The 24681-nt window shown below is 34.7% G+C and overlaps 6 protein-coding genes across 10 annotated transcripts; 3 read left to right on the top strand and 3 right to left on the bottom strand.

Annotated features, from left to right (window-relative positions):
• Nucleotides 1–166: 166 nt before the first annotated feature.
• LOC108488917 (probable pre-mRNA-splicing factor ATP-dependent RNA helicase DEAH9) lies at nucleotides 167–971 on the bottom strand. Its single transcript, XM_017793190.2, has 3 exons — nucleotides 797–971; nucleotides 555–699; nucleotides 167–424 (listed from the first exon to the last, which is right to left on the bottom strand). Exons 1-3 carry the CDS (start codon nucleotides 898–900, stop codon nucleotides 278–280), a joined length of 396 nt encoding a protein of 131 aa, XP_017648679.1. The 5' UTR covers nucleotides 901–971; the 3' UTR covers nucleotides 167–277.
• Nucleotides 972–2307: 1336 nt separating this feature from the next.
• LOC108488048 (glutamate receptor 2.7-like) lies at nucleotides 2308–5545 on the top strand. The gene is made up of 5 exons (XM_017792366.2): nucleotides 2308–2629; nucleotides 2726–4017; nucleotides 4106–4412; nucleotides 4489–4886; nucleotides 4960–5545. Exons 1-5 carry the CDS (start codon nucleotides 2332–2334, stop codon nucleotides 5446–5448), a joined length of 2784 nt encoding a protein of 927 aa, XP_017647855.2. The 5' UTR covers nucleotides 2308–2331; the 3' UTR covers nucleotides 5449–5545.
• A 1116-nt stretch (nucleotides 5546–6661) lies between these two features.
• On the top strand, nucleotides 6662–10725 carry LOC108488047 (glutamate receptor 2.7-like). Its single transcript, XM_017792365.2, has 5 exons — nucleotides 6662–6939; nucleotides 7026–8281; nucleotides 8740–9046; nucleotides 9130–9527; nucleotides 9612–10725. Exons 1-5 carry the CDS (start codon nucleotides 6690–6692, stop codon nucleotides 10131–10133), a joined length of 2733 nt encoding a protein of 910 aa, XP_017647854.1. The 5' UTR covers nucleotides 6662–6689; the 3' UTR covers nucleotides 10134–10725.
• Nucleotides 10553–15860, bottom strand: LOC108489200 (apoptosis inhibitor 5-like protein API5). 2 transcript variants are annotated; one of them, XM_017793546.2, is made up of 17 exons: nucleotides 15597–15860; nucleotides 15421–15507; nucleotides 15173–15334; nucleotides 14921–15020; nucleotides 14747–14812; nucleotides 14163–14260; nucleotides 14000–14074; nucleotides 13720–13869; nucleotides 13406–13471; nucleotides 13229–13294; nucleotides 12865–12975; nucleotides 12643–12732; nucleotides 12431–12537; nucleotides 11745–11859; nucleotides 11595–11660; nucleotides 11398–11501; nucleotides 10553–11151 (listed from the first exon to the last, which is right to left on the bottom strand). In XM_017793546.2, exons 2-17 carry the CDS (start codon nucleotides 15505–15507, stop codon nucleotides 10962–10964), a joined length of 1653 nt encoding a protein of 550 aa, XP_017649035.1. In that variant the 5' UTR covers nucleotides 15597–15860; the 3' UTR covers nucleotides 10553–10961. The 2 variants fall into 2 exon arrangements, with proteins under 2 accessions (XP_017649035.1, XP_017649036.1); XM_017793547.2 differs by having other exon boundaries at nucleotides 15703–15858.
• A 1793-nt stretch (nucleotides 15861–17653) lies between these two features.
• Nucleotides 17654–19703, top strand: LOC108489202 (uncharacterized). Of its 2 annotated transcripts, none has more exons than XM_053020067.1 (8): nucleotides 17654–17870; nucleotides 17944–18035; nucleotides 18133–18199; nucleotides 18309–18339; nucleotides 18706–18846; nucleotides 19243–19268; nucleotides 19360–19441; nucleotides 19517–19703. In XM_053020067.1, exons 1-7 carry the CDS (start codon nucleotides 17715–17717, stop codon nucleotides 19420–19422), a joined length of 576 nt encoding a protein of 191 aa, XP_052876027.1. In that variant the 5' UTR covers nucleotides 17654–17714; the 3' UTR covers nucleotides 19423–19441; nucleotides 19517–19703. The 2 variants fall into 2 exon arrangements, with proteins under 2 accessions (XP_052876027.1, XP_017649040.1); XM_017793551.2 differs by having other exon boundaries at nucleotides 17659–17870; nucleotides 19360–19418.
• A 279-nt stretch (nucleotides 19704–19982) lies between these two features.
• LOC108489201 (negative regulator of systemic acquired resistance SNI1) lies at nucleotides 19983–24672 on the bottom strand. Of its 3 annotated transcripts, none has more exons than XM_017793548.2 (15): nucleotides 24344–24672; nucleotides 24182–24248; nucleotides 23961–24054; nucleotides 23790–23858; nucleotides 23593–23682; nucleotides 23344–23415; nucleotides 22748–22829; nucleotides 22631–22680; nucleotides 22293–22496; nucleotides 22145–22215; nucleotides 21976–22045; nucleotides 21378–21443; nucleotides 21102–21251; nucleotides 20438–20574; nucleotides 19983–20284 (listed from the first exon to the last, which is right to left on the bottom strand). In XM_017793548.2, exons 1-15 carry the CDS (start codon nucleotides 24477–24479, stop codon nucleotides 20215–20217), a joined length of 1428 nt encoding a protein of 475 aa, XP_017649037.1. In that variant the 5' UTR covers nucleotides 24480–24672; the 3' UTR covers nucleotides 19983–20214. The 3 variants fall into 3 exon arrangements, with proteins under 3 accessions (XP_017649037.1, XP_017649038.1, XP_017649039.1); XM_017793549.2 differs by having other exon boundaries at nucleotides 21168–21251; XM_017793550.2 differs by having other exon boundaries at nucleotides 24328–24487.
• Nucleotides 24673–24681: the final 9 nt, after the last annotated feature.

Raw genomic sequence — 24681 nt, 5'->3', positions numbered from 1 at the left:
CAGACGGTCACATCTTGACGTTGGACTCTTATCGTCATGACGAGATTTAGTCAATACGTTGCATCGCGACGAAAAACTTTTGAAGTCACGATGTTAATTCAATATTTTGAAATCATTGCAATTTGATCTTAATTCAACTTCAAGTTAGCAATATAATTTTCGTAAATTTGTATAAGAACTGAAATATGATATATTATATTATATTATTGCTCATAAATTAAATATAAAATGAATAACAACGAATACTATATGCTATGGCATGGACTCAGCGATCTGATTAGATATGAATGTTACATTTACATTCAATTGAAAAAGATGAAGATGCAGACAAATAGGAGTTCAAAGCTTCCTGCATAGCTTGTCGTCTTGGTTGCGTGCAAGCTATAACACGCCCACCATCAGCCCAACCAGCTTCTTTTAAAAACTGCAATTCAAACATATTACAGTCAAGATTCCCAGCAACAAAAGATTCAGAATGAACTTCAAATTACAAAGAGGAATTCAAGTAAACAGTTAAAGATTTTATTTTTAAATAAAGAAAAAGGAGAGAAAACCTGTGGAATTTGAGTGGTTTTACCACTACCCGTTTCACCAACAACAATGGTAGTAGCGTAAGACTCCGCTAAATAAAGAATAGCAGTTCTATACTTATAAACAGGAAGCCTCTGTCTTCGCTTCTCAATGCTCACGTACCCATATCTGTAAAAGAAGGAAAAACAAATAAGGAAGAGAAAAGACAAAAGAAGAACAATCAAAGAACAAAAATTGAATAAAAAATAGTGAGAGAAAAAAATACCCAGAAGAAGATGAAGAGTAAGAAGATGACAAGAAAATAACACCGCCATCCTCGTCCTCGAGGAGGCGGGGCTTCTCGGTTCCCGGTTTCCAGAACTGCGCCATAATTTTAAGCTCAGTTTTACTTTTCCCGATTCGAGGGAAATTAAATCAAAATTCAGTGATGTAAATAAACGGGCTTTTTATTTAGCTTTGCCCTCGCTTCGGTTTAGGGTTTCCAAGGCCCAACTATCATTTGGCATTTGATACAAATCTATCAAAAACAATTTAAATTTTTATATAAATTTAGATAAATTCAGCCTAAAAGTCAAATCTTTAATCAATGAGCCCAAGTATAAGTGTCCGTGAGGTTGATCCAATTAAAATTTTAGATCTATTAGTTGGGTCTAACTTAAAAGATGGGCCTAAAATTTTACCTGAATTTAGTTTAGATAAAAATGTTAAAACTCGAGTCCGGCCTGCTTATATTAAATTTTTATATAATTTTTTAAAAATATATACCAAAAATACTAAAAACATTAAAATAAATGTTTCCCAACAAATTGAAAATAAATTTTAAAAATATGTATACTTAAATAGCACTAAAATAGATGCAACTTAACAACCAAATGCCTTTAAAATAGTAACAAAATTAACAATAAAACAAGAGTAATACAATAACAACAAAATAGTAGCAACATAATAGTGAAATGGTAGTAAAATAGTGAAAAAAAAACATCTTTTTTTAAATTTTTGAGTCAAGCCTGGCTAGGGCCAAAAAAGTCTTATCGACCTGTTTTCTAAATGAGATTTTTTTTTTGTCCAAGCCCATTTTTCGATCCTATATTTTTACCCAAATTCTCTCACTTTTCGGATAGGCCTTCGGGTTGAGTTGAGTGACCCAACCCATGAACAAATCTAAGCCCAAGTGCCCGATGAAATACATATTATACAAAATATTAAATAACTTTATATTATATTAATTTTTACAAAATTAAATGAATTACATGACATACAAAATTATCCAACTAAAATATATTACACTTCAAGAAATTTTAATTAAAATATATAAAATTAATTATAAATTAAAAAAAAAGACTTTGGAAACAACCAATGTCACAGTACAAAACAAAAAACTTTAATGGAAAACTCAACGACCCAAACTCTAAAAAACTTTAATGGAAAACTTTAGTGGTTTAGGTTTTTTTATCACCCCTACCAACACGCTTCCAAGTTTAATCCTAGTATGTATCCTGTTTGGTCAGAATATTCTTGCTTCTTGAAATACTGAATCAAAACCAAGCCACGTCAACTCCTACAATCTAGATTGAAGATAACTTGAGTTGAAAGGTAAATGCAGTTGACTTTTTTCCTTTGAGAAGATCAACTCTAAGACATTTCATTACATTAGTTGGACCAGATATTTGGGTTTCCCTCACATATCTTAATTGCTTAATAAAACTATAGCCACAAATTTTATTCAGGCCTAAAACAACTTAAAAGCATAGTTTGGTTTTGTCATGATTCAAGATATTTTGTAATTTGTTCCAAAACAGTATGCAAAGACTTCATACAATGGCTAACATTGATACAGTTTTAATACGTCAGCTCGTCATCCTGGTACTGATCTTATTTTCATGCATCAATATCATCTCTAAAGGAGTTCAAGCTAAGGAGGATGATCATAAAGTTACAAACATTGGTGCCGTAATCGATGTTACGTCCCGTATCGGGAAGGAAGAGATAACCGCCATGGAAATCGCCGTTCAAAGCTTCAACAATAAGTTGAACAATCATGGGCTATCCCTCTATGTTCAGAGCCATGGAAAGGACCCCATGCTAGCTGCTGCTGCTGGTTTGTAATAATTTCATGTACCAGATTTGTTCATAGTATCGATTCATTGATTGCTTGTTTTTTAAGTTATGGTAACAAGGAATTATTCGGTTGCAGCCGAAAAGCTGATTAAAGAGACCAACGTGACTGTCATTATCGGCTTGGAAACATGGGAATTAGCGGCTCCGGTTGCTGAAATCGGTACACGAGCTCGAGTTCCAGTTCTCTCGTTTACAGCACCTTCTATAACGTTGCCATTGTCGGCTCTCCGTTGGCCTTTCTTGGCACAAATGGCTAACAATGACTCTGAACAAATGACATGCATTGCAGCTATCATTCGTTCATATGGATGGAAAAAGGTCATCGCCATTTATGAAGATGAAACATATGGTGGTGATTCTGGGAAATTAGCTGTTCTAATCGAAGCTTTACAAGATATTGGTTCCGAAATCGAACATACCTTGGTTCTTCCACCAATTTCATCTCTGTCTAATACCAAAGAAGTTATGCAGGAGGAGCTAATGAAGCTTCTTAGCCTTGAATCTCGGGTTTTTGTTGTGCTTAAAGCATCATCAGTTATGACCATTCATTTGTTTGAAGAAGCTAAGAACATGGGGTTTATGGGAAGAGATTCAGCTTGGATAATCACAGATAAAATCACAACTTACCTTGACTCTTTCAACACCTCCATAATTTCATCCATGGCAGGTGTTTTAGGAATCAAAACCTATTATACCGAGAATAGTAGCGAGTACGAAAGCTTTTATGGGCAGTTCAAGCAAGTTTTCCGAAAAAAGTATGAGGACGAAGACAACTTTGAACCCGGAATTTATGCTTTAAAAGCATACGATGCAATCCAAATCATCACCGAGGCTATGGAAGGAATGATCAACACTAATATCAGTTCAAAACAATTGTCTGAAAAAATCCTGTCAAGCAATTTCACTGGTTTAAGTGGAGAAATCCAATTTGAAAGGGGCATGTTGTCACAGAATCCTACATTGAGAATAGTAAACGTGGTTGGCAAGAAATATAAAGAACTTGACTTTTGGTTGCCAAGCTTTGGATTCTCAAGGAGGCTTGTTAATGAAGAAACTGAACATGATGGTAATACAGCTCAAGGATTGTATGGTCAAGTCACTTGGCCTGATGACTTGAACCAAGTCCGAAACCCGAAAGGATGGGCGATGCCTACGAATGCAAGGCCATTGATTATCGGAGTTCCTGGTAGAACCTCTTTTGAGAAATTTGTGAAAGTTAAAAATGAAAGTAATCAAAATGAGGAACCTGAAGGTTACTGCATTGATCTTTTCAAAATGGCACGAGAGGTTCTCGGTTATGACCTGCCTTACAAATTTGTACCGCATTTCAGCACTTACGATGATTTGGTCCGTTGCGTGCATAACAAGGTAATGAATGGGAACTCTTTCAACTAATTTCCAAGTCCTTGTAAAAATGTTTATCATTATCTTGTCTAACAAATGCTTCACATGGAAGACTTTCGATGCTGTTGTTGGGGATATAACGATACTAGCCAACAGAGCAGAACTTGTGGAGTTTACTCAGCCATATGCAGAATCGGGGTTGTCCATGATCGTACCAGCGAAATCCGAAGAATCAGCATGGATGTTCATGAAGCCTTTTACATGGGAGATGTGGATGGCTACTGCTGCCATGTTGATCTACACAATGTTCATAGTTTGGTTCCTGGAACATCGGTCCAATCCTGAATTTGAAGGCACATGGAAGACTCAAATCGGAACCGCGATGTGGTTCACTTGCTCTTCTCTCTTCTTCGCGCATAGTAAGTACCAGAAACTGCATGCGATTGAAAACATTCAAGCATACTCACAATACAAGTAATGCTTATTTTTTTGCAGGGGAGAATGTACAAAACAACTTCACCAGAGTTGTGGTTATTGTTTGGCTCTTTGTTTCACTCATCCTAACCTCGAGTTACACGGCTAGTCTTTCCTCGATGTTGACGGTTAATAAACTGAAACTGAATGTGACAGACATCGAATTTCTGAAGAGGAACAACTTGAAAGTCGGTTGCGACGGAGATTCGTTCGTAAGAAACTATCTAGTCGATGTGCTTCAGTTTAAATCGGAGAACATCAAGACAATCAACAGCCAAGACAGTTATATAGGAGAATTCGAAAAGAAGCACATCGCTGCTGCATTTCTCGAACTTCCATACGAAAAGGTCTTCATCAACAATTACTGTAAGAAATTTTCAGCCACCACACCAACCTACAGATTTGGAGGATTGGGATTTGTAAGTAGGATTTTCCAAACTTGTTTCTATCCATTTCAGCACCATGGACTTAAACAAAATCTTACCTATGCAGATATTCCATAAAGGCTCTCCGATCGCCATGGACTTCTCAAAAGCTATCCTAACTCTATCGGAAAACGGAGCGCTGAAAGAACTTGAAGAGAAGTGGTTTGCACCCTCACCCGAGTGTTCAACCGGTGTGACCGACAATCGAACCGAAAGACTGAGGCTTCATAGCTTCTGGGGTCTCTATATAATCTCTGGTGCAACATCTACCATTTGTTTCTTCTTATTCATCATCAAGATAATAAAAGACCAATATAGAAGCAATACTAGTCCAAGAAATAATAGTATCTGGAGTAAGGCAATTAGGCTTGCTAGATTTATCTACCAAGGACAACAAATTAATTTTGCTATAGACCAAACTCGGCCTCAACTGCCGGAAATTATCGGACGAGGATCTTCGAGATGGAAATATTCGAGTCCCGATGCAGCCGAGAATCATGAGGCCGCTTCCCCCGGAGCTGCTGATGTTGAAATGCTGTACATTCCAGGAGGTTAAATGACCAAAGAAGGGCAATGAAGGCTCTTGCAACTGTATACTGTTACCTGTGACATAATTTCATTTGTTTTATTCTTCTAATATAAATCAATAAGTTTATTTTAGCATAATGATATATATTTAGTACTTAACCTTACCTTTATTTTATTTTTGAGCTAAATTTAACTCTAAATATTTTAAAAGAGTTACATTATTATTTTTAAGAGAACTATTAACTAAAACCTTTAATTTTTTTATAACTTCTTATTTTTAAATATTTTTATAATTTTATAATTATTTATTGACGTGACATAAGATAAATAGTATCATGTTAACATAAACTAAACATGGATTACTATGCTAGTTGTCACGCCAACATCGTTAAAAAGTTGTTAAATGCTTAAATTGGCCCAACCTTTTAAGGGTTGCTCCTATAATGATTAAACTTTTTAAAATGGTCATGTAAGGGCATAACTTTTATAAAAGTACTTAAATGAAAGTCAAATTTTTCAAAATATCAAATAAGGGCCTAACATTTTCAAAAGTACTAAAATAAGGGATTTCAAATGTCGTATGTCAGGTTCCAAATTATGTTCTAACTACTTTCGTTTCTTTTCAAGCAATATTTGATTCGGGTGTTATAGGTTTTATTCTAAACACATCAATATTTACTTAATTTTTCCTACAAATTAGATTGAAGTACGTGAAAAATCCTTATTGAACACTTTCGTAAAGTTTATAGAGTCTCATTTGACTATTTTGAAAAGTAAGCAATATCTAAATTGTTAAGACCTAATTTGAGCATTTTCCCTTTAAAAGATTATTATTTTAGTTGTACTTTCATCAAAAGATAATTTTACACTTTTAAAAAGTTAAAATTAAATTTAACTAAAAATAATAAAAATCAAATAAATAAAAAATATAAAGATTTAGAGTTAAATTTATCATTATCCGTTAATTTTTTTTTTCTAGAAATGATTTTGGTCCTAGTTTTCATGGGTCAAATCTCTTACTTTCCACAATTGGCAGGAAAACCAGAAAAAGACAAAAAGGGGGGTTGCATGAAGATTCTCAATCATGTAACGAAGTAAACATAGTTGACTTTATTCATGGCAGACCAAGTCCAACATATAGACCAAAAGTTCCGGGCCATAAATTTCCATAGTGACGGCTTTTAAACGAATCTTTTCTCATTATTATTTAAACGCTTTGAGTTCCTGTATGTATCATATGTGCAATTATTTTACGAGTCCCCTAACAACATGCAACGACCTTGTTGTATCACTTTTGTGTTCATATCTCTCTTTCTCGTCTCTTCATATGGTGAAGAGACCGATAACAAGGTGACTAACATCGGTGCCATCATCGACGTCGATTCTCGAATCGGAAAAGAAGAGAAAACAGCTTTGGAAATTGCAGTTCAGAGTTTCAATAACAACGTTTCAAACAACCATAAGCTCTCCCTTTATATTCAGAATTCTAGAAGAGATCCCTTACTTGCAGCTACTGCTGGTAAGTGATTCATTCTTTTTAGTGATCCCTTAATTAGTATGTCAACGAGGTTTATTAATATTTACTAATGGTTAATCTGATTACAGCTAAGAAATTGATTGAAGAACAAGAAGTTAAAGCAATCATTGGGTTGGAAACATGGGAAGAAGCAGCTTTGGTTGCTGATATAGGAAGCCGAGCTCGAGTTCCGGTTCTTTCATTTGCAGTTCCAGCTATAATAACACCCACTCGTTGGCCTTTCTTGGTAACAATGGCTAATGGTGACTCCGAACAAATGAAATGCATTGCAGCTACTATTAGTTCATTTAACTGGAAAAGGGTTGTTGTAATTTATGAAGATGATACTTTTGGTGGTGATTCTGGGAAGTTAGCTCTTTTATCGGAGGCTCTACGCGATGTTGGTTCCGAGATTGAATATCGAGTGGTTCTTCCTCCACTTGCTTCTGTTTCTAATCCAAATGAAGTTGTGCAAGATGAGTTGATAAAATTATTCAACGTTCAATCTCGGGTTTACATTGTTCTTCAATCGTCATTACCGATGACAATCCATTTGTTTGAGAAAGCGAAGGAGATTGGACTTACTGGAAGAGACTCAGCTTGGATCATTACGGATACCATCTCGAATTACTTCGATTCTTTTAACAGTTCGGTGATTTCTTCCATGCAAGGCATTTTAGGAATCAAGACCTACTATGACGAGGGTACTAATCTTTACAAAACGTTTTATCCCCAGTTTCGAAGAACTTTCCGAGACGAAAACCCGGAAGAAGATAACTTTCAACCGAGCATTAACGCCTTACGAGCATACGACAGCATCAGAATCATCAAGCAGGCCATGGACAGTGATGAAAACAGTCCAGATTCGTTGTTGAAAAACATACTTTCAAGCAATTTCACAGGTTTAAGCGGCGAAATTCACTTTCAACAACACAAATTATCACATGATCCTATACTAAGGATTGTAAACGTGATTGGAAAAAGTTATAATGAGTTGGATTTCTGGTTACCAGGGATTGGATTCTCAAAGAACATTGGTTATGTTGGTAATAAATCTGCAGATTTTACTGGTACAGTCATTTGGCCAGATGATTCAAAGCTAGTTCCTAAAGGATGGGCAATCCCAACAAATAAGAAACCAATGATAATTGGAGTTCCAGCAAGAACCGCATTTGAGAAATTTGTAAAGGTTGATGATGGTAAACATCCAGGCCAAAAGAAATATGATGGTTTCTGCATTGAACTTTTCTATGAAGTTCTAACTGTTCTCGATTATGATTTAATTTATCAATTTGATCCCCACAATGGCACATATGATGAACTTGTTCACAAAGTCTACAACAAGGTAAAATACCCTTTGTCTCTTAGTCCATTTTTTTTTCAATATTTTTTTGTTAATAATCTCAATTTTGTGATTATGATAGAAAATATTCATATAATTTAACCATAATTTGAAGTGTAATGAATCATTTATTATCATTATTAAACAAATAAAAAAGAGTTTCTTACAAGTTACAGTGAAAGCAATCCAACAAAGTAAAACAACAAGGCAATAGCCCTGAAACTTCTTATTCTTACTTTAATTACCTTGATTTGTTTTTCCTGAAATCTCTTATAATTCCATTATATTTCCAGGAAATTTCGTAGCTAACTAGTCAAACTTTGAGTATTTATTTAGACAATGATGTGAAAAAGAAACTATGACACTCACCTACATGATTTAGATGCTTGTTCTGTCTCTAATAAGATTCTTCTTCTTTTTTTCTTTTTTTTTTTGTATGTGTGTACCAAAATCAACGGAAGACTTATGATGCAGCTGTAGGTGACATAACTATACTAGCTAATAGAACAACTTTAGTGGAATTTACTCAGCCATATGCAGCAACAGGGTTATCCATGATAGTTCCAGTGAAGCCTGAGCGCTCGGCATGGATGTTCCTCAAGCCTTTCACCACCAAAATGTGGTTGGTCACCGGTTCCCTCTTAATCTACACAATGTTCATAGTATGGTTCTTAGAACACCAGTCCAATCCTAACTTCAGAGGTCCATGGAACAATCAGATTGGCACTGCACTTTGGTTCACTTTCTCCTCCATTTTCTTTGCTCACAGTAAGTTTCACTGCAAAAATCTATAGTTCTTTATGCATGAAAATTTAGCCTAGGCTAAAACAGTTCATATTTTCCTTCTTCAGGGGAGAAAATTTACAGTAACCTAACTAGAGTTGTGGTTGTAGTATGGCTATTCGTTGCGTTGATCTTAACCTCTAGTTACACTGCTAGTCTAACTTCAATGCTCACCGTGCAACGATTAGAACCGAATGTTACGGATATTGAATCGCTGAAGCAGTCCAACGTGAAAATCGGGTGTGATGGTGATTCGTTCGTAAGAACCTACTTGGAAGATGTCCTCAAGTTTAAAAGTTACAATATCGAAAACGTTAGCAGTGAATACAAATATGAAGGGGAATTCAAGAGTAACCATATAGCTGCTGCATTTCTTGAACTGCCGTATGGGAAAGTTTTCCTTAACCGTTACTGCAAGAAATTTACCACTACCGCACCTACTTACATATTTGGTGGATTAGGCTTTGTGAGTATATGATATTGCTAACTTGGTGAATCTTTGCCGCAAAATTTTATTGAAATAAATGTAATGAACTCTTTATATATATAGGTATTTCAGAAAGGTTCCCCAATAGCCAGAGATTTTTCAAGAGCCATTTTAAAGTTATCTGAAGATGGGACTCTAATGTCATTGGAACAAAAATGGTTTGCTCCTTCACCAGAGTGTTCGGCCAATGTAACCGAGGAAAGTAAAACCAATAGCTTGAGCATCAATAGCTTCTTGGGTCTTTTCCTTATATCCGGGGCCACATCTACTGTTTGTTTGCTGCTCTTCCTCGCTTACTCGCTAAAGCGATATTGGCACCATGAGGAGGAGAATAATGCTGGCAACTTGTCTGTAGTTGATGAAGGTGTTTTGATCAAGGCAATGAGAGTTGCTAAATACATTTATAACGGAAAAATTTGTGTTCAAGGGGAAGTTTCGGCAGCACCCCGAGTACCAGATATCTATGAATGGAGCTCACCGACATGGGATTATGATCGGAGTTCATCTCATATAAGCATGGAGAATCTTGAGGTTAAATCACAAGCAGAAACTGAGATTGGAATACAGTTGCAGGTTCACAATTGACAAAACAAAAGAATAATCTCGGTTAAATGAAATCCAGCTGTAGTGTATATTACATTAGCCACCCTTCTTACATTGGTCTTGTGGAGAAAAATCGAAATATTTTACTCGTAATTTTCCACATTACCTAAAAGAAAAAAGGAAAGAATGTACTTATTTTTTAGGCTATGATTTTCTACCCAGGGTAGCCTTGTATTGGTATAAAGACAGATAATCACCAAACAGACACCGACTGTCGACCGTATCTCCAAAGATGCCTCCAAGCATTGAATGTAGCATTGTCTGTCAGGAGCCGTTGCCGGCTCGGATTAAGGGTGCTACATTTAGCTCACATTCTGATTCTTTCTGACCACTAAAGCTTGATGTGCACCCAATGATAAAGTTTTTTGCTATTCAAATGATGCAGACAAGAAATGTAATGCTTATTTAAGTTCAACATTAAATTAACAAACGAAGTCGGATTCTACATAATCAGGTCTGAATAATCATCCTTGATAAACAGAGTCACTATTTAACTTCACTGTCATGAAAGATACAGCCATCTCCACACTCTAAAAAACATGCAATGTTTCTTCAAATACACTAAAATTCGACAGGATTGGGAACTCAAATCCAAGATGTTATCCAATCAACTTTAAAACAATCTCCAGAGGACTGCAATGCCTGTTGTTAGTCCATAGTGAATCTAGAAACTCATCAGCATCTGGTATCAAACAAAACTTGTCCTGAAAAGAGACTTGGTTTAACACATTAACGACTTCTCGTGTTCTTCAGGTACAAACATATTCTCCAAATTTATAGATCGTTGTTGTACTATGTTTCATCCTCGAATTACCGGTAGCCTCTTCCTCTTCCACGTCCCCCCCAACCTCGACCCCTACCTCTTCCACCACCCCTCCCACCATAAGATATGCCTTCCAATGCTCTGTTCACAAGCTGATTTTGCATGCCACCAGCTCCACGGCCCTTCTTTGTCGCAAAGTTATTAGATCCATTAGCTGCAGTAGAAGGTCGCTTTACCCTGCACAACAATTGCACAGTTGAATTTGTTTCGTTTCAGGGTCACACAGTAAAAAGAATCCTCTTGAAACATGAATGAAAAGGAAGATAGTTTATGTGGTTCAATACTACTAATACTAATGCATGCTAATCAATCCCCAGACCACATCATGTTGGTCTGACTTTCCGTAAAGAAAAAAAATACATGAAGGTAGAAAGAAGTCTACAATGAACAGAAAACAACAGATAAAAGTAACAGCTAACTTACCCAGTTCCAGTTGCACTGGAGGGTACAGAAGGTTTTACAGCTTCTTTCCAAGAAAGGTTGACACTCTTATCCCCAATAAATGCAGGTGTTTTTGAATGCAAGGGCTGAAAACGTAAATAATAAAAGTTAAGCACATGAGGGTTTAGGCACACATGGAACATGCTATACAATTAGAAGACAAATAAACTCCCTTTTACCTTTGTCATAGCTAAAATGTTATTGCAAGTACGCAATCCAGTTGTGGTATTCTGCTTTTGAGTTTTCTGCGAACAGAAAATGAAGGATAAAGTCAAAAAGGAAACAGAAAACAAACTAAAATATGGGGGGTATGTTAAGAATAAACTCACAATGCTCTCCTTTGCTTCATCAGATTTAGCAGCTGCCATTGCTTTATTGTGCTCAGCCATTCCCTGAGTCAATTTCTTCATTGTGGCCCTAGTTAGGTCTTCAATACTACTCAATCTGGATCACCATTCATAAAAAAACGTATTAACATATATACAAGAAGCATTATGAACAATATGACAACAATTCAACCGAGGATGATAGGTTTGACAACAATTCAAAATTTCCTTTCTGTTGAGCAGTCTAGAATGAACCATAAGTCAGCTTGGGGCCAACCCGCATCTCTATGTTGAAGATAAAAATGGAACACAGCCATATCATAGGCAACCCTAGCAATTTTCCTTAGCATACTGACTAAGTTCATTTAGTAGATTGTATTTTTTCCTCTAGAATAAGAAGTTAATGGTAAATACCTCAATTAATTCACTGATTGGTAAATACCTCAATTAATTCACTGATTCAACATATATCAGTTTTGAGGACGTGATTAAAACTCAGAACAAAATTGAAATAAAAGGAAACTGGTCACTAACAGTAACAGAATATCTATCTAATCTATGCTACCTGGTGATACCAATAAACAGAAAAAAAAAAATTAACACTGTTACAACAGGAGATAACTTCTATCAAGATACATCAGTTGTTTTTTCCCCTTAAAAGTTATAGCATAATGAAAGACAAGAAGTACCTCTCAGTGAACTCCTTATAATACTCTGAGAAGTCCTCCCCAAGCCTATCTGATGGTTGACCAGTCACAATCTTGTAACCACATAGACTATTTGTGGCATTGGGAGCCTAAAATACAATAATTTTCAAATAAGCATTGCACAATATAAACTCATACAACAGGATGGTGAGAAAGGAAATTTAATCTTAAGAAATTATGAAAAAATAAAAAACCTTGTGAGCTAAATGGTGGAATGAAAACAACAAGCATTCGACATAGGTAAAGTTTGTTTCTTCACCAGTCTTCCTTCGAGGCATGTACTTCTGAGGAAGAAAGAATAAACAAAAAGATCATAAATAAACAGAGTCGTATATAAATATAAACATGCTTGAGACAATTAGAAGATAGAACACCAAAAATTCAACAAGACATAATAAGTAAACACATACTCATACCTTTAAAAGCTGAACAACAGAGGGAAGAATCTGGCGTGAATCCTGTGGCGTTGTGTAAGGAGAAATTTCCGCCAAACCTTTGAGCAAATCTAGCTTTCGCTCCTCCGGAAGCTGTAATACAGGGCCATTTTAGAATATATATTCCTTAACACAGTACTAGCAACTTAAAATATAATATCGCTCCAGAGCCTTCACAAAACAATGTTCCTCAAGAATTTCATGTAAAAGCAATTTCCCATTTTCAGGGAATATTCAGATGTGCAAAATATGACCAGAAGACACATCAACATATTGTAAGTAACATTTCTAGAGTTTCTAAGGTATTAGAATGTCGAGTTTTTGTACAGAATGAATGTTAGTATACCTTATCAAAAACAGGTATAATGTGCTTGTTTATGTAGTTGAGGAACTTGCTGCCAGATGCACCCCTCTGTAAAATAATTTTGGTAAGACAGCTAAGAAAGTTCATGTATGATATATATGAAGAATATTTAAAGGGGGAAAAAAAGCAGATACTCAGAAATACCAAATCAGTCCTTACCACGAAAAATGGAATAGCCATGAACAGACAAGATATCAGCCTATCTATATGATCTGCATCCGAAACCTGCACACAAAAGCCAGCTGAATAGTTATAAAGTAAGTTCATGACAATGACAGTGCAATGGTGAACCTCAACTAGACAATGTTGACTAATAAAACTATTTTTATATTCTATGGCCCCACATCCTTTCTAAAGAATATCTACATTAAATCATGCAAAGAGGTAGCTCGGTATTGTGATGCACCATAGAGAATCAAGTTAGGCATCAAAAAGAAAAGATTCAAACCGATATTCAGTAAAGAATCACTCACATCAAATTGTGCATCTAAATCAGCCTGCCCTTCAATTATTCCAATAAGTTCCTTCAAGCGCTCAGGAGGAGCTTTCTCCCCAAATATGCTCAAACTTTTTAAGAAGTCCATAAACATTCTGAATTCAGCTCCAGTTACATCCCCTAAACTCTGCATTGGAACTAAATAAAATCAATCCTCCATCTACCACTCTAACTTCAATATCAGAAGTTTATTCAGGGGGAAGAAAGAAAGACTAGATACAACGATGACTGCATAAATAGTGAAATCAAAAGTGTACCTTTTTAATTAAATCAGTTATATGCCTTTCCATTTCCTCCTGAGGTCTTAAGAGTTCAGCTTTAAGAGGAAAAACCTACAAACATAGTTGATTCCCCCTCAATTATCATCAGAAAACAAAGCAGAGATTAGCAACAATAGGCAAACCAAGAAGCAGTCTTAACCTTATCTCGTATAAAGCATAAAACCTTGTCACGGATAGTGTCATCTTGACTCGGATCCTCAACATTCCAAATATGCTTGAATAGTGCTGTCAAAGACTCTGCATTCACAAGAGAATCTGGTCATCAAGGGATACACCAGCAGGAATAATTCTAGAAAATGAAGAGTGCATGTTCATTCATGTCAAATTTTACAAGGATATAAAAGCATATGAAAATTGTTGATTACAGTCATCAAGATAACAATTGCATCTAACTTAGAATTTAAGTACATCTGTATATGCCTACAGTTCTTTTATTCACAAATTTTTTATGAACCATTATCATAAGAACCATATATTTATCCATAACATCCTAGTGAAAAAATCAAACTAAAAGAAGTTCATTTAAAATAGGACAGTAACCATAAAATGTACCTTGACCGGTAAAGAATGCTATCAACTCAAAATATCATATAATCATACTCTAGTTGGCAAAAAGCTTGGTTTTAGCACTCACGTGAATTTCACCAATGACAATATATATGTAAATGTATGCGTACATATATACTGCATTGATTTACCAGACATTATGAGAATGCACATTACCTTTCACATCCTGCCGCAGTACAGACATTAGGGCTTTATGAACAGCATCACGCTCCACAATCTCCTCTAGAAGAAACAAATTAAAGCAAAGAACAGGTTATATACACAATAGTAAGACATTCTTTAACATAGTGAAGTAATAGTACAATTTATCATAAAGGATTCCACTTTTACCGGCAGTAAGGAGTTGCCCTAAAATGTCTACTATTTTAGAAATATACTCCTTTGTGTCCTTGCAAAATAGAGGAAGCCCCCGAATTGCTTGCACCCGAACCTAAAAACAGTTCAATCTAATTAGCTTCAAGACAGTTACAAAAAGTTCTACTTTAATTCCTCACTAACCAATTATAGTAAACCCTAAAAGGGAAAATAAATTTAAACAACATATTATATCAGTAAAAATGCGCAGATTGTGTATGAACTAACCGCCAAATCTTCTTCTTCAATCAAATCGAAATGAGCATTCAGAGCACGGCTGGAGAGGTTAGGGAAGAACTTGAAGAAGCGGGGAATTAGCTGCGCAGCCAATTGCTTCGCCTTAATGCTTGTTTTCGTGGCATCGATGATTCCTTCGTAGTCTTTCACATTCTGTATCACAAATTAGACAAATTACAGAAAGAAAAATGAAAAACCCTAGAAATAGAGAGAACGAGGGGGGAGGACGAGAGACCAACCTGAGACTTATCCTTAGCCTCGTTGAGGCGTTCGCCAAATTCGTAGAGCTTCTCGATTTGCTTGGCTTCCTCGGAAGCGTCAGTCATCTGGTGGATTTAAAGATGGAGATAACTCAAAAAGACTGAAAATTCAACAATATTAACATAACAAAAAAATGAAAGCAAAAAAACAGTACTTTTATTGCGGTTTCCTGGTATTTTGTGCTCTGTTTGATTACTGAGAAACTGAGAGGGGAAAATATAGTGGAATTAGAAGAGTGTAAAAAGTGAAAGGAGGAAAACCTGAGAGGCTGACAGAATACTAGAAGAAGACTACGAGGGCTTTTTTTTTTTTTTTTAATTTGATTAAAGAAACTACGAAGAAAAAGAGAGGTTAATTTCGTTTAACGGACCTCCTCGACTCGCTGGTTTGCGGGTCGGCTCCGTTATCGCATTATATCCCCTTTTTTATTCATTAAACGACAGTGTTTAGTGTCTGGGCCTAGCGGTCCGTTATTGTGGAGGAATGTAATGTAACTGTAAGCCGTTAAAGCCAAATTTGGTCCAAGTCCATGATGGAATCCAATGGGTTGGGTTGTAAAAGTGTCAACCAACCGAACATTTCTCCAATTATATAGTGACACGTGGCATAAAACTATGGATAAATTAGAGTCCTTAATTATGATATTATCCCAGTAGAAAGCACTCATATGTTAATATTTAACAAATTTCGGATATGATAATTTAATGAATGATTAATATATATATATATAAGCTAAATTTTAAATAAAAATATATATAAGCTAAAAATTTTAAAAAGAAAAATGCATCATTTGATCAACAATAGAGAGCTGGATGCCCCTTAATCATTTTTTTTCAAAAGAAAATGTTATTAATATATACTTGCAAACAATTCACAATCATTCTAATATTGAAAATAAATTTTAAAGAATATGAATATTTAACTGGAAGTTAAGTCATACCGAATAATGTTGATAACAATATTAATATCACAAATATAAGTAATATAATTGAATGTCAAGTATCAAAATGGATCATGAAACTAGTGCATTGGATTTGGTATTGACGATCTTGTTCTCCTCCGATCAATTATAAAACCTTTTGTTAAATCATTCATAAATAAAAAGGAATTATTTTAAACTTGAAAAGTCTAATCAACCATTAATCTGATAAAACAATTATTAAACACTAATAAACATCTAACGTAACTTCATGATGTCCTCATAATACTCCAAGCTAAAATAAAAATCAAACATAGCTAAATGAGCAAACTTTATTATTAACGCGTTCAACATAATTAAATAAAATAAATTAATACCGTAATAAGCTGAACTGCAAACTTCTTCCAAGACATACCCAACAAAATCAAATCTACACAAAAACAATAATAATTTTAGACATAAAAAACGTCCCTTTCAATAATAAATGCTCTCAAAGCCTCGATCAATGACACGAGCCTCCACCATGCTCGCATCAAGCATTCCTTGAAGTTGTTTCGCATAGCCACTAAGAATCAAGTCATCACACTCCCTCGCGACTACACCGACACCACAAGCTCTATCCCGCTCGTCAAATGCATCATTATCACTGCTCCATTGGCGCCTTCCATCTAACTAGCCTCATCCATTGAAGTTATTTTTGAGTTATTATGCATATCAAGAATTAGGCAATCGTAGTCTCTCATGACTACAACACCACTAGCTCTATTTCACTTGTTAAAAGTGTTATAAACTTAACTATTGGTCATTCAAATAAAACTATTAAAATATATCTAAATAAGAAGAATCATTTAAAATTTAGAGCGTATTGGACATTAGAAATTAAAGCATATTCCTAGAGAAGAAAATAAACTTGTAAATTTCTTAATATTCCTAGAGAAGAAAATAAACTTGTAAATTTCTTAGTTAAGATGGCTTCAAACAATAAGGAAGGTGTTGATAAATTCTCTAATGAGCTTATAGCTAGCTTTTAAAGTATGATATAATCATGTAATAATATCTGTTGTTTGTTTATTTTATTCACCAACGCCAATTAATTTAATTTCTAATTTAATTGAGATCTAATGTAACTATCGAATATATAAAAATTTCAAATTCCACTCCAACTCTAAACATTTTCTATTATATTAAATAAGTAATCGACCACTTCAAGTTAAATTCAAGAAAATCAAATTTAATTTTCTTTCAATGGGTGCAAATTTTAAGCCCATATGGACATAAGAACAATTTCCTTCAAAATTGGAGTCCAAAATTCCATTTTAATTTCCTATTAAAGTAGACTTAAAAGACGACGCTATGCACAGTGTTTCAATTTCACCTTACTTTGCCTCCATATTTTGCACAAAAAATAAGCAGAAATTTCTTTTACCATCATTGAACAAGCACCACCGAAACCTACAAATCAGAGCGATGAGAGCCGTGGTCCAAAGGGTCGCTTCTGCTAGCGTCGAGGTCTGTTTCTAAACCCTAAACCTCGTTTCTTCTTCATATCCTAAACATCATTGGCTTAGCATTTTTCCCCCAGGTCGATGGCCGCATTGTATCGGAAATCGGACCCGGTCTCCTCGTTCTCGTCGGAATCCATGATTCGGACACCGAATCTGATGCCGATTATATGTAATGAATCATTTCCCTTCACCCTTTTCTTATCCAAATTTTTAGTTACTTCTTTAATGTTGCGATGATGAAAATGAAATAATTAATCTTTTTGCAGCTGTAGAAAGGTTTTAAACATGAGATTGTTCACTAACGAAAGCACTGGCAAAGGATGGGACCAGAATGTAAATTTTTCCCTTTTTACTTTACTTTTAAATCTCTGTAGTGAACTGAGGTTTTACTTCTACACTAAGGTTAAAGTTTGTGACTTTGATTTTTGGGATAATTCTTCAGGTCATGCAACGTAATTATGGAGTTCTACTAGGTAATTTCTATGCTTGAATATATATATATACTATAGAATCTGGTAAGGTGAAAAAAATATATAAAATATATTTATTAAAATTTTATATATATGAATCAAATAAAATTATCGTTGAAATGTCAAAGTTGAGAGGGTAAAATTCATGGTGATTTAAGTTCAAATCCCACTATTTATATATTTTTATTGATTCTATATATAATATAAAAAGAATAATATAATTTACATTGTAAAAGGAATGGCTTTTTAGTCATTTTCTGAGTCGGTGTTCGTTAACTCGTGACACCAACTCAGGAAAAGGATAGAGATATATACACACACTTCATTTGTTTATTGGATTCTGAATTCTAAATTTGTTTGGCACTGCAGTGAGTCAGTTTACATTGTATGGAATCTTAAAGGGCAACAAACCAGACTTCCATGTAGCAATGCCACCCCAAACAGCTAAGCCATTCTATGAATCTATAGTTGACAAATTCAGAAAAGCTTATAAACCAGATGCAGTAAAAGGTTATATTCCTAGTTAACTCTCCTCCCTCCATTAATTATTTCCATTGGTTGATTTGTTACATGATTTTATGTCATTTTTAAAGTAAATTTTAAACCATTTGCAAAAGCATTCATGTATTGTTTTATATTATCCAACACCAAGTAGAAAGATGTCCTTTGAATGCAAAATATAGAGAAAGGGAGATACATTGTAAGGTATACTTTGATTATAGATAATATCATGAATATAGAAAAGCTGACTTAAAGAGGCAAACTATCATTTTGATTCTCTTGAACCCTTCAAGTAGGTAACACGTGATGTTTTGTCACTCAAACATGGCACAATTTACTATTTGTTAGATGATGGATAGCGTGTTTAAAAAGTTATTTTGACTCTGTTTTGGTCATTTGGTGTAGATGGAGTATTTGGAGCAATGATGAAGGTGAGGCTTTGCCACAATCCCCCCCACCAAAATGTCATTTTCTCTTTATTCAGGGATGTATTTTGAATCGAATCTTTATACTTGTTCACAGGTTAGTTTGGTCAACGACGGGCCGGTAACAATGCAGCTCGATTCATCACAACCATCAAAGTGAGTGACTCTGATTGATTAATGTACGCAATTATTATCATATGATTAGTGTTCCACAATCGAGTTAAAAACACTAAAACAAGGTTGAACCTTTTCAGGAATACAACTGGAGTGGCAGAGGAATCCTAAATTGGTGGGTTGAGTACAGTATGTTGTTGGCACATCTTTGTAGAACTTGATGCAAAGGAAATTATTTTTTAGGATGCTTCATTGTTGTAAGGCAATAATTTACCACTTTTCAGCTGGAAGCTTAACCTTTTTAATATCAAATCAGCTTTTCAGAAATTTATTTTTATGTACTTGCTAAGCTCAGTAATTTGTTCTTTTTTTTTCTGTCAATTGTGAAAAAGATTTTAAGCGTGTCAAAACTCTAAACGCTAGTAAATATAAACAAATATTTTTATGCAAATATAAATTTCAAAATGATTACTTTAGTAATTAACTTCATTGATTATAAATAAATAATATAATTATAACCAATTGATATGAGCTTGCGTGTATTCGTACAAACCATTATTCTTCGAAATATAAGCTACTTTAGATGAAATGAGCAAGAAATGAAAATTTTAACTAAAACGAAATATAACTGCACTAAAATTTTAACTAAAACGAAATATAAGCTTTATGGTTATGGTTTATAACCAGATTAGAGTGTACCAACCAAATCAGCCGTACCAGAATGGAGCTGAAAACAGAGCTAGATAAAACTAATACAGTGATGGCCAAGCAAACTACTAACATTTAATAATGCGACCCTTTCGGAACCAGAAGTCATCTGCATCTTTCTCTCGGTTTCCTATGACGTCGAAATGATCATTGTTGCAGTAAATAGTGCTTCTTTTCCAAGAGATGAAATCTGAATCTTCCTACAACATGAGATAGACAATGCACTTGTTAGCAAAATCCGCATTGATATGTTAGCCGCTCAAACATGACCCTAGAGCTTGATTGCAGCTCATTTGGGATGTAATTGTTGCACGCATTACAAAGGAAATTACAGTGAGATAAAAGAAGCTTACTTATCTGCTTCTCTTAGACTATTGAAAGCAGCAGCTACGTTCTTAGATATTTCCACAAGAGACAAGCTGTCTATTACGGCTTCATTGCAATCAGGCATCCCAGGAAGATGTTGCTGAGATGTCAAGGACATATAGGCCTGGAACAAACATCATAAGAGCTAATCAATTAAAACAAAAAGGCAAAAGAAAAGAAAATTGTGGAGATGATTTCCATAACAGTTCTGCATTAGTACTCACTGCTTAACAAAGATCTTGAAAATCTCAGAGTTAATAACACCAAAGGAAAGAAGAAAAAAAGTTCCAAATTTTAGCTTCGAATTTAGATTCACATTAATTTCATCACTCATGTCTTGTTCTACAAGACTACAACCATAAAGCATGCAATTTTCAGTGTAGATAGTTCCAATTAAGTTTCTCAAATCTTGATCATATCAACAAGTTGAGCAAAACATAACATGATATGAATGAACATTTTGCATAAGGAACCATGGAAATGAACCCCACGTACTACCAATGAAAAACTCATCCATCCAAGCACCTGCCACTTCTTAACGCCGATATAATTAATAGCAGAATTTTTGTTGCTCCAGAAGACAATAAAAGAAACAACAGCAGATATTCATTTCAACTATCTCTACTCGCAAAAAAATAAGAGAAGACTTACAAGAAAAGCATGCGCCAAAAGCAATTGAATAACTTCTACATTGAGTTTTTTTATAATGCTTCTTACGCTGGTGCTATCTGAAAAGGACTTCAAAACTCTGAGAAACGTAGAATCTTCCGAAGGGCCATTCGATCTCCGAGTACGAACAGGCTATATTACAGAATAAGAATATTTAAATTATATGTTGTCCAGACTTTGTATCACAATTTGCAGTAAAAAATAAAAGTTCTCAATATAGATCATTGGCAAACCAGTTACAAAATCTTAGTTACTAACCTTAGCTGTGTATTTAAGTAAGTACTGCACAATGATTTCAAGCTTCCATTTAGGGTCATTAAAGATCTGAAAAAAGTGTATTCATGGTTGGAAATAATGATCATGTAATATGTCAATAGGAACAAAATTGCAATTAGAAGAGGAACTTTTTACAATGGTACTAAAAGATCAAATGAACTGTAGATATCAAAGAGACATTTAATAACATTTTATTAAAGCTGAAACAAATGCTGAGCTTGAGATATGTCAATAGGAGAAATATCCAATCAGAAAGGATATTAAAAATAGTTTTTCCAAAAGATTAGTTGAAGTCTGTCCTTGAAAATCCTAAAATTAAAAACTAATGAAACACTATCTGAGACTGATGACGGAAATGGACTACCTTCAAAAGTCAAAAGCAATATATAGTTGAGCAAAGTGTACAATCAAAGGACAAGGTGATGCCTAAGTGAATCAGCTGGATAAAAGGTAGCACCTGTTTGTTCACCACCTACCCAGGCAATTTTCTCTCCTAGATAAAGGACTTTTTTCTTTTATGAACAGAGACATTTTTTTGACGCGAAATTGTGTGTTTGTGCTAATATATATAAATGACAACCTGAAGAAATCGGGGAAGTATCTTTCTGTAATAGGTTAGCTCGTCCAAGATTATCTCTATCAGTGGGATTCTGCACCAAATCCAGACGTTAGCCACCTGATGTATATATACATATTAAACAAAAATACAAAGACCAAACTGAATCACCAAAACAGAGTCAAGCAATTACCTCAGACCATCTGATCTGGTAGTTAGACCTAGCATGTCGGCTTGCTGCTTTGACATGTCAATCTCCATAATCTAGAGGGGTCCACGATGTCACAGATAGTGAAAATGATTTAGAATCATCTTATATTTACAGATATTTGGGATCTAACCATTATTATAAGTTTCTGCATAGCCATACAAGTAGTCCTTTGAACTTCAAGTAATGCAATTGCTACATCAGTATTATGATTCTCGGATGATTTTTCATCAGAAGAGTCAGGCTCATTACGAATTCCAGCATAATCTTGGTACAGTCCACAGATTGTATGCAAACACTCTTTCATTAAAACCCTGTAGTTGACTCTTTTTGAAGCCTACAAATAAATCGAGCTTGAACAACCAATAAAAGACTGATGACAAAATAACTTTCAATGAAATATGTCAGAATGCAACTATGTAAGAAACAAAAGGTCGCAGAGAAATTAAAGGTTTAAAAACTGAAGCTGACCAGAAGCATGTTGATTAAGCACTCCCTCAAAAAGTTCCAGTTCATGCTTTCTGCAATAAACAATCTGTCAAAATTTCCTGATGATTAAGAAGCATAAAACATTCTATATTGGCTTACCTTTATACATACTGATACGGGCTAAAAAATCTCCTTCAAGAACATTGACAAGATACTGAAACAGTAACATATTTCCTAAGAACTGCAACAAAGTTGTTTTAGCAGCAGGTTGAAGTGTCAAACTAACTTAACAATAAAAAGAATAGACAATTACTATAATAGGACAGAAAATATAGGACAGAAAATATAGGTCACTTACTAGAGAAAACCAACCCAATGATATAACTAATATGGATATTGCTAACAAATTCTCAAAGAGCAATCTTTAAGGATCGTTAAGTTACTATTTATAGTGACAATGTTTTGTGTTTAATGCAAAACTTGGTAGTTAATTGATAAACTCCATACACATTACTAGAAGATTTTTTAATTCGGTAACCAAAACGAGTGCCTTTAGCAAAACTAATTAATATTACCATGATCTTTGCCATTAGAATGAGTGACGAGTGCCTTTAGCAAAAGTAATTAATATTACCATGATCTTTGCCATTAGAATGAGTGCAGTTGAAATACACAATCATATGAGAAATCCTCGGTGCTATATGCAAACTATCTAAAGAATTGAAAGATGAAATACATGGAATAAGTACACAAACCTTAGTATCCAATCTCTGAGAATTTGTTTTATAAGCCATTTCAGCAAGGCCTGTTATTAATTCATGAAAACCCTGGCAATGATAGAGGAAGTCAAACAAAAGCTAACGATGCTATTCTCAAGCAACAGCAGTATTGGTTTATACAGTTAGCTTCCCTGCTATTACCACAAATTTCCCTCTCATACAGAAAGAGTTCAACCAAAAAATAAACCTCAATTATTTCATATTAAAACAGCAAATCCAACTCACATTGGGATCAAACAGTCCACCCAACTTTCTTCGATTAGTTTCTTTCTCACTAGACATAACATCTAAGGAAACCATAAACGGCAACCATGCCTAACAAGCAACAAAGTCGAAATTAAATAAAAAGGGGGAAATAAAATTAAAACGTAAAATCCACAAATACAGAAACCTTGTTAAACATAGTCAAGATGACTATTTACCTCTTCAATCAGAACCAACTCAGGTGAACCATTACCAGATGATTCAGATACATAAATCCGAGGAAAACGCTGCATTAAAAAAATGTGTTATCATATTTTTTTCTTCGTCTTCCTAAATGAATTAAGTAACAAAATGATAAGTTAAGTAAATAAAGAATCAAAGTCAATTACCTTTTCAATCTCGTTCAGAAGCTCGTAACTAGACATTATAAGTTCTAGAGATTTGCCTGCCCTTAGGATTTGAAACACCGCTTCAACCATTTTCCTTTAATTAAACAAAGAACAAAGGGTTAATAATAATTTGAAGAGCAAATCAATCCTTCATACTAAAAAAAAAAAAAAAAAACTGAATAATTTGAATTTAAAAAAAAATAGTGAGAGCGTAGATTTACTTAGTTGGAGGTGTTCCGTTTTCTGGAACAATAGAAGCGATACGCACGGCTTCCAGAAAATCCACACCTAAATTCAACCAAACAAAATTACAATTCAGTAAAAAAATTACTGTTACAAAAATTAATCGGATGAATTGAATTCAAACCGGAGAGTGTACGAACGGTCATCTTTGGCATCTTGAGAATCTTTGTGAATTTCAGCTGAGTCGATGATGGCCAAAGTGTTAGCTTCTATGCAACCTCGGTTCATTCGTCCTTTTAGATTGCCACAATTATTGATGGTTTCCCTCTTTTCCATTTGGTTTTCTTCTTAATTTTTCAGTTTCTATTCAAATTTCAAAACCCTAGCTCTTTCTTATTCTCTCAAACTCTCGCAGGAGCAAAAGACTATGCGCGACTCTTTGGCGGGGGGAAAAGTAAGGGCCAATATAGTAAAGAACTCGGAAACCAGTTTAACGAGTGACAAACTCCCGCTCAAACTCCCAATTATTAATGGCAAA

The sequence above is a fragment of the Gossypium arboreum genome, chromosome 10 (genome assembly GCF_025698485.1).
Source record: "Gossypium arboreum isolate Shixiya-1 chromosome 10, ASM2569848v2, whole genome shotgun sequence".
NCBI classification, from domain to species: domain Eukaryota; kingdom Viridiplantae; phylum Streptophyta; class Magnoliopsida; order Malvales; family Malvaceae; genus Gossypium; species Gossypium arboreum.
This window is presented reverse-complemented; position numbering and strand designations above follow the sequence as displayed.

Coding starts and splice junctions, on each gene's coding strand:
- LOC108489202 (XM_017793551.2), top strand. CDS start 17,715: ATGCACAGTGTTTCAATTTCACCTTACTTTGCCTCCATATTTTGCACA. Junction 17,871..17,943: donor TCGCTTCTGCTAGCGTCGAG/GTCTGTTTCTAA, acceptor TTTTTCCCCCAG/GTCGATGGCCGCATTGTATC. Junction 19,419..19,516: donor GATTCATCACAACCATCAAA/GTGAGTGACTCT, acceptor GAACCTTTTCAG/GAATACAACTGGAGTGGCAG.
- LOC108488917 (XM_017793190.2), bottom strand. CDS start 900: ATGGCGCAGTTCTGGAAACCGGGAACCGAGAAGCCCCGCCTCCTCGAG. Junction 700..796: donor TACTCTTCATCTTCTTCTGG/GTATTTTTTTCT, acceptor CTTCTTTTACAG/ATATGGGTACGTGAGCATTG. Junction 425..554: donor AAACCACTCAAATTCCACAG/GTTTTCTCTCCT, acceptor TTTGAATTGCAG/TTTTTAAAAGAAGCTGGTTG.
- LOC108489201 (XM_017793548.2), bottom strand. CDS start 24,479: ATGGAAAAGAGGGAAACCATCAATAATTGTGGCAATCTAAAAGGACGA. Junction 23,416..23,592: donor GTGGACTGTTTGATCCCAAT/GTGAGTTGGATT, acceptor TATCATTGCCAG/GGTTTTCATGAATTAATAAC. Junction 22,681..22,747: donor CCGTATCAGTATGTATAAAG/GTAAGCCAATAT, acceptor TGTTTATTGCAG/AAAGCATGAACTGGAACTTT.
- LOC108489200 (XM_017793546.2), bottom strand. CDS start 15,507: ATGACTGACGCTTCCGAGGAAGCCAAGCAAATCGAGAAGCTCTACGAA. Junction 14,813..14,920: donor AGGGCAACTCCTTACTGCCG/GTAAAAGTGGAA, acceptor TGTTTCTTCTAG/AGGAGATTGTGGAGCGTGAT. Junction 11,152..11,397: donor TCCAGTGCAACTGGAACTGG/GTAAGTTAGCTG, acceptor ATTGTTGTGCAG/GGTAAAGCGACCTTCTACTG.
- LOC108488048 (XM_017792366.2), top strand. CDS start 2,332: ATGCAAAGACTTCATACAATGGCTAACATTGATACAGTTTTAATACGT. Junction 4,018..4,105: donor TCCGTTGCGTGCATAACAAG/GTAATGAATGGG, acceptor TTCACATGGAAG/ACTTTCGATGCTGTTGTTGG. Junction 4,887..4,959: donor GATTTGGAGGATTGGGATTT/GTAAGTAGGATT, acceptor TTACCTATGCAG/ATATTCCATAAAGGCTCTCC.
- LOC108488047 (XM_017792365.2), top strand. CDS start 6,690: ATGCAACGACCTTGTTGTATCACTTTTGTGTTCATATCTCTCTTTCTC. Junction 6,940..7,025: donor CTTACTTGCAGCTACTGCTG/GTAAGTGATTCA, acceptor ATCTGATTACAG/CTAAGAAATTGATTGAAGAA. Junction 8,282..8,739: donor TTCACAAAGTCTACAACAAG/GTAAAATACCCT, acceptor AATCAACGGAAG/ACTTATGATGCAGCTGTAGG.